General features: G+C 41.0%; 1 protein-coding gene across 2 annotated transcripts in view; it reads left to right on the plus strand.

Annotated features, from left to right (window-relative positions):
- Positions 1–7,611, plus strand: part of UBASH3B (ubiquitin associated and SH3 domain containing B) — a 96,632-nt gene extending 89,021 nt beyond the window's left edge. For both annotated transcript variants that reach the window (XM_072156636.1, XM_072156637.1), the window contains exon 14: positions 565–7,611. In XM_072156636.1, the coding sequence (XP_072012737.1) occupies positions 565–702 (138 nt within the window). In that variant the 3' untranslated portion in view covers positions 703–7,611. The remainder of the gene's footprint in view (positions 1–564) is intronic.
- The last annotated feature ends 251 nt before the right edge of the window (positions 7,612–7,862 follow it).

Below are 7,862 nucleotides of genomic sequence, written 5' to 3' on the forward strand. Positions count from 1 at the left end.
CGGGACCCCGGCTAAGTAGATGTCGGCGCGCTGGGCCCCGCAACTCCGCATGCAGTGGGACGGGGCTGTGCACACATCAGCGCACTGGGACCCCACGACTCCACAGGCAGCGGTCCGGGGCCGCGCAGACATCGGCGCACTGGGACGCCGCGACTCCACAGGCAGCGGTCCGGGGCCGCGCAGACATCGGCGCACTGGGACCCCGCGACTCCACAGGCAGCGGTCCGGGGCCGCGCAGACATCGGCGCGCTGCGACCACGGGACTCCACAGGCAGCGCGCCGTGAACGAGCAGGCAGCGGGATGCCGGGGCCGCGCAGGCAGTAGAGCGCTGTGACCCGGCAGGCATCGGAGTGCAACGGGGCCGCGCAGGTATCGGAGCGCAGGTACCCAGCAGGTGTCGGTGCCCACTTTGATGGGATTGGGGAGATGGTACGCGTGCCAGCAGAGAGGGCTCTGCGTGCCCTCTCTGGCACGCGTGCCATAGGTTCGCCACCACTGACCTAGAGGTATATTTATGATCACAAGTAACATTATACTCCAATCTCCTGTCTCCCTTTTTGCAGATCCCCTACCTTGGATTCTGCTGTTGTGAAGAACTAGGAGAGTCTGGTCTTTGGCAATTGAATGATCCTCCAATACTTCCTTTAACTCATGGACCAACTGGTGGATTTAACTGGAGAGAGACTTTACTCCAAGAATAAGAAGTTGGATGGACCAAGCTATTTATGAAACTGTAGAACATATCGCCTCGGGATGCAAATGCAGGCAAATTGTCAGATGCATCCCAAATATACCAATGCATTCTACGTTTTGCCTACTATATATATATATATAAATATAAATTTATGTGAGGTTTCTAATAGATATTTTTGTTGAGAATTAATATTTACCAGGTCAAAGTGATAGATCTGTATATTAAACTGATATCTATTTGTTGGGAGTACAATAGGGCATGAATCTGCAGCCACTTTATAAAGGTATAACCTCAACACAAAGTCTATGAGTCAGTATGCAGCTTATGTCCTGTACGTGGAGCTTCCTGGCATTGAACTGATAGACATTTACCGTCTTCCTAGTCTTCATTCCGTTCTGTGATGTGTCCATTTCTCATTTGTGGCTTCCTAGCTGTAGAGCTTACTATGGTTTAGTATAGTTCAGCACCAGTACCTGTATGGCAGAGTGACAAAATATTTTTACTGGTTTATAGAGCATTCTGAAACATATCACTCAGGATGATCCTCTCCAGAGATGCTGAAATTTACATGTATGTTCATCCTCCACCATTGGGCCAACTGCACATGTTGTGGAATGGCGGTGGAATTTACTGCTGTGGTTTTTCCACAGCCATTCTGTAATTATCACAAACCAGTCAAATTAGCTGACGTGTTTTGTGCAGCAACTTTGCTATGGCAGGGATATAGAGATCAACCTTTGCATTGTAAGGGTGGATTTCTTCACTGCGAGCCATAGCAATGAAATGACATGTTGCCATAGCCTGGGTGAGCAAACTGCAGTGCACTGGAGAGGAGGAGGGGTGAGTGCTGCTCTCTCCACAGCGATGCATGGAGCGATGTACGCTGTCCCCATGCACGGCACCGTACTGCTGCAGGGCATCTATGGGGACATGCTCACGGTCGGATATACATCTCCACTACGGCAATCTGAAAGGGGCATAGTTCCTCGCATAGTTTAAAACTTTCTAGTCTATATTTGCACCTTCTATAAATTTGACCAGAAAATCCCAAATTTTATATGTAAATTTTATTGACCAACTTAAACCACTCTCCCACTGGAGATTTGGATGAAACCCCAGTAAAACAGTAAAAAATAAGTATACTTACAGTATTCTATCTCAAAGTTCCAGGATTGCAACTCTTACTGGTTCATTGACATTTCCAGCTGGGCCAAAAGTGTCAAGGACCAGTGAAGTGAATCTGTGACCACAGCAGACCCCAATAACGTCACCCTTTACACCATGCCCAGGATGCTGATGGACCATGAGGTCATTAATCTATCCTGGAAGTGCCAGTGAGCCAATGGACTAAGGAGCCATTGCAGGGTAATTTTCCTTTTTTATGGAACCTTCCCCAGACCTCGAGGGGTTATACAGAATTCTGAAAAAAAAAAATTTGCAGTATAGATAACCATCCAGCCAGTGAGATGAGCTATAACTACTCACTTTATATGTTACATTTCCATTGTTGAGCCATTGAAAAGACATATTTACATTACATTTCAGCGTCATCTTGCAGGATCCATCAGTGCGGTTAAGCTATGCTGGAGCAGAGTTGCATTAAAAAGGGAGGTGGCACAAAACTCAGCAACTCCTGCAGTATGTTCCTAGTCACAGGAGACTGGAAATTAAGAGTTATGGAAAATAAGATCCATAGACAAGTAGTGATTATGCAAAACAAAATATTCAGAACCTCTTAATCTATTCAGCATCGAGCATGAGCGTCAAACATTGAATACATGCACTTTCTTGCTTTGGTTTGTTATTGGTGATGTTATATATGGTTGTAAGAATGTTTTGCTACGCTGAATGCACTCGAATAAGAAATTCATCAAAATTTACTACTCCCTTTGTGTTTGCCAATCAGAGAAGTCTCAGATGTGTTCGAGTCAAACAGATCTGGAAAAGCTGCAGGCCATGGTGACATATTTAGGTCTCACTGGCTGCTTGAAGGCTAGAGGGGTCCAGCTGCTGTGCATTATACCACACCACACCAAAATCCTGGCAGTATTACTAGTCTGAAGGCCTTTTCATGGTGTTGCTTAAGTGGCCTATCTGTGGCCACCATTGCGTTTGAGAAAGTTGTGGCTAATAGCTGAAGGCGATTCCTTAAGTTTACAACCCCTTCTTTTTGCAATTCCAATGCTGCATTATAATCCATTTGTACTTGCTCAATATACTCCTGTAGGACATTGCTAGACTTCCATCTGTTCATCTAGTATGCAGACATAGGACAGTATGATTGAGGTGCCAGATAATTAATAGATTATAGCATGGCTCCTCAGCCGGGCTGCTAACTGAGTGCTGCACATGGCCATGCGGAAGAAAGGGGGGTGAGCGCTCCTCACCCATCCCCTCTCCATAGTAAGCCGAGTGGCCTGGCCAGGTCACAGTGTGTTCACTGAAACGTGATCGGTTGTCATAGACCTCTATTGGGGTTGTGTCCTGGCCACAAATTGTGGACAAAGATTACAGCCCCCATTATGGTCGTGTGTATAACATCTAAGCAGTCTATTTTAATTCCTTAGCCCTAAAAAAATCAGACACCTTAAAAATGGAGCAGTATAAATAATAGCATTATATTGGGAAATTAATAACTTCTTAAAAGGGGTTGTCTAGAGGTTGAAAAACATGGCTGCTTTCTTCCAAAAACAGTACCACTCCTGACCATGGTTTGTCCTGGTGTTACACTCTGCATGTAGATGAATGGAACCAAGTTTCAATACCTGCAACCTCTGGAAAACTCCTTTAAAGGACATCTAACACCCGGATGAAAGACTCAATGCAAATGAGTTTGAGGGGCTCCAGGTTCCATTAACATCCATGTATCCTGGATCCCCTCAGGTTCATTTGCATAGAGTCTTTCATCCTGGTGGTAGATGCCCTTTAATGAAATGAATACCTTCAAACTACTGCCTTGTGACAACCATAGTTGTTGCAGGGTAAAATAATGTAACAGTCTGATGATACGGTACAATTAGTGGAGTCGTCTTCTGTAAGTGGCAGCTAAGGGTAATCAGCAATAGCCCTCATACATGTTTGTATTCCAATGTTACATAAATACATTGGTATACTAAATTCTCACAGATTCAGTAACCCGTGGGTTCACATTGGCTTGTTTTATGATAATGATAATAATCCTGATTTTGATGATTATTTTTAGCAATAATCACAAAAACACTGTGGGTGATTGCAGTAAACTGATTAATTAAAGGGAATCCGTCACCACAATTTACCTTCAGCTACTTCACTCCAGGGTCCAGTGAGATGGGGAGTCAAAGTCCTGAGGTGCTCTGCCAAAGCACTTCAGCCTAATTTTCATATTTCTAAAGTGAACATTTGGCAAGGAAGGAGCAGCTAAACAATTAAAACAAAGGTATGGATGACATGTATATAGCAGTTAGTTCAGGTAGGTAAATTGTGGTGACAGATTACCTTTAAAGGAAATCTACTTGCCTAGTATGTTCTGATGGTAGATTCCCCAATTCTAACTCATCCCTATACACCTTTTACCATTTTCTAAAACATAGCCTGTTTAAATACTTTATTTTCTGTATATGCTCATTAGCTGCAGAGGCTACTAGAGGCATGGATTAGCCTCTGTGAGCTCCCAAGGGGCTAAGGCTACTTTAGTAACAGTAGACCCAGGAGCTCACACATGCTTCTCCACGCCCCTAATTAGCAGATAAATAAAATAGATGCTTTTATTTAAATAAAGTATTATTTAAAAATAGTAAAAGGTGAATAGGGATTAGCCTTATTTGGGAAAACTACTGTCTCGATCTAGTAAATAGAATCCTGACACTAGATTTCCTTTAAGTATTAGAAGAACATAAGAATATATAAACTTAAAGATAATCTTCTGTGGCTGGCATTCTGTTCATTCACTAATGTTGATATCTGTTCCTTGGAAACCTGGGTGGTAATTATATTTACACTCATATTTATGTATATTATTGCATCAGTATGCAGATTTTTCACTTAGTGCTTGAAGCTATAAGTGAAGCTTTATTTGCAGCCATATTGGTTGTCTCTTGTGGAAATTTTTGTTGCACCATAATGTTAATAATGGGCAGCAGAATAAGTGGGAATCTTATTATTTTAGGTCAATTGCATAGCAAACAGTATTAATCAGACTTTCATATAACAAGAATTGTTTCAGGGGCAGACATAGACAATACTAGGCCCCTATCTTTCAAACCCCTTAAGTGTTGATAGACAGGGTATGTACCTACTTCACTAGTCTGTCATAATGGTGAGATGCAAATAGAAGTCTTTACAGGGAACCCGTCATCAGAATTTGACCTAATTAACAATTACCATTATGTTGTGAAGCAGATTAACACCTTCCTGATCATGTTTCTTTCATGGTCCAGTGTTGTGGCATCATTCAGAAAATCAACTATGAAGTGAGATGTAAATTGGGTGTATAAAGTCATGGAGGCGGAGAGCTCAGCATTGAAGTCAAGCTTTCCTCACCTCACAATGAAGGAGTCATGTGTCTAGATGCTGGACCATCAATTAGAGTGCAGAGGGCTTTCTGAAGTTAGAAAAGCTAGACCTCAGTGTTATACTCTCCTCCTCCTTGACTTTAGACAACTAAATTGCATCTCACTTCAAAGTTGATTTTTTGCACCATGCCAACGCGCTGGGCCATGAAATAGATATGATCTGGAAGGTGTTTAGGTGCTAGATGACATACTGCTAGCGGTTTATTAGGTCAATTTCTACTGACAGGTTCCATTTATATGTAGTTTCTTCATTGTGATCTATTGCAGGGAAGGGGAAAGAACTACTGTTCTTTAAAAGTTGCACAGCCGCACCGCAGCTTCACATGTCGACCTATGTTATATCAGTCTTCTCAGTATGGGGCCATACAGTAGGCCTCAAGTGAACTTCAGAAGGGCTACAATGGGATGTATAGAGACGACTGTAGGGGTAAATATAAGGGGCACCACAGAAGACACAGGTATAGAACAGGTTACTTATGCAGTTAGGTGGTGAATATACAAGAATTAACATTGCTCTTTGTGATAGTAAGTAAACTATTTGTCTATATGTCAGTTTGCACATATTATACTTACCTACCTGCAAAAAAAATCCAGTCAGAGCAATTTCGGACCTACACTGCACATCAACAGAAGGTGCCCTGGTCACTGTGTCGCTTTTGGTGCCACCCCTTGGGGTTGATGTGTAGCCCAGGCCATAAGAAAACAGTGGCTAGCACCTATGGAAGATAACTCCTCACAGTTTCCACCATAGGAAATTTCCCACACGTTGCTTATTACTATTGCACTGTATTACAGAGTATTATGATATATTTTTTATTTAAAGGATGACAATCAAAAACCAAAAATTCTGACTTATGTATAATGTGAAATATGTATAATGTTTTGATGTCTATCAGATTATTGTACAGTAACTGCTGCAATGTGATCAGTGGGACAATCAACCTTCAGACAACTTTGACTTCTATTCTGTGAAAATCTTTCTGTAACTTTTACCAGACATCATTTCCTATATGTGCCTATTGGGCGGTAAATACTTCAATTGATTATAATATCAAAATAATATTTTTCTTTCTAAAAGATCTATCAGGTGAACATTGAGTAACATTTGATATATTTTATTAGGTGCTATCCTTTTTACTCTGCATTTTCAATTTTTTTTGTTTGAATATAAATGAAATTAAAGGGGTATTCCCATTTTAGCAAATTAATGTTATTGTTTGTTTGATGAAAATTTATTCAATTTTCCAATAAACTTTCATTATCAATTCCTGATGGTTTTCTAGATCTCTGCTTGCTGTCATTCTATAAAAATGTTTCCTTCCAGTGGACAGAAATCTGACTATGGTCACACAGGTGCAGGGCTAGTTGTATCACAGAGAGTAATAAGAGCTGTGTGCACCTGTGTGACCGTGGTCAGATATCTGTCCATTGGTAGCAAACATAGAAGCTACTTATATAATGACAGCAAGCAGAAATCTAGAAAACTGTTAGAAATTGATATTGAAAGTTAATTGGGAAAGTGTAGAAATTTTGATTATACAAACAATGGAAATACCCCTTTGCTTTTTCGGATGCAATTGGTTAAATATATTTTACCAGTGGCCTTTGGGTAGTGCATCATGTAGTAGGCAGATTTCACATGCCAGTATTTAATCAGTAGTTTACACCAGTAATTGTATGCAAACAATTACTAAATATCCTATAAGGATTTAGATCTGTTTTAGTCCAATTTTCCTTCAGGAGAAGAAAGTTAATCAAAGTGTTTGAAAAGTTTCTGGTTATATGTAAATGTAAAAGTTGCCTGAAAGAACAGCAAGTTGTCTTAAGGTTCTGCCTTAGACATTACCTTGATTTTACATTGCTTAATGCTGGTCAATCGGGGAGGACAATGTGTTTATTATTTTATGATGTTTTATGTTCTCAGTGTTTTACCCCAGTGAGGTCTCTGTAATAAATATTGAGATGGATTGTTAACACTGCAGTAGAGTAACTGCCTCCTGGAAGGTCTCAGAGAGCGGAACAAGGACATTTCCCTTTAAATACCAATGGACATGGTTGGAAGATTATATATTAAAAAAAAAAACAGTGAAAAATATCTCAACTGATTCAGGAACATTACTGTGGACCCATTCAACATCACTGCGACCGGAGAGCGCCTTTTTAAATGTTGCACTTTTTACGCTTTGCCGGCTGCTAATCTGCTTGGAAGATCTTCAAAGCATTAATGGGGGAAGGGGACGTGAACAATCTGCAACCACTGAAAGGAAAAGACATTAAAATCTTCCCTTTTTCAGTTTATGTGCCACTTCTGTATTGTGTCATTAATGCTTTGGACTCCTGAAATAAATGTGACAATGTGTCTCGAAGGCTGTAGCCCTTATAATTTATGGTACATCCAGAAATAATGATGGGATACTGGGAGAATCAGGACATTGAGTCCAAACTTTGTAGTTGGGATACTGTAAACTTGTCCTTCCACATCTGCCACCCCAGTTGTAGAGAAGTACATAGGGTCTCAGCTATTTTTTTCTTACTACAGAAATGCATATATTGTCTATAGTTACTGGATACAATACTAGCTACTTACAGTCACCACTAGATGGAGCCCTCTACAAAA

This window comes from Engystomops pustulosus, chromosome 6 (assembly GCF_040894005.1).
Source record: "Engystomops pustulosus chromosome 6, aEngPut4.maternal, whole genome shotgun sequence".
Taxonomy (NCBI): domain Eukaryota; kingdom Metazoa; phylum Chordata; class Amphibia; order Anura; family Leptodactylidae; genus Engystomops; species Engystomops pustulosus.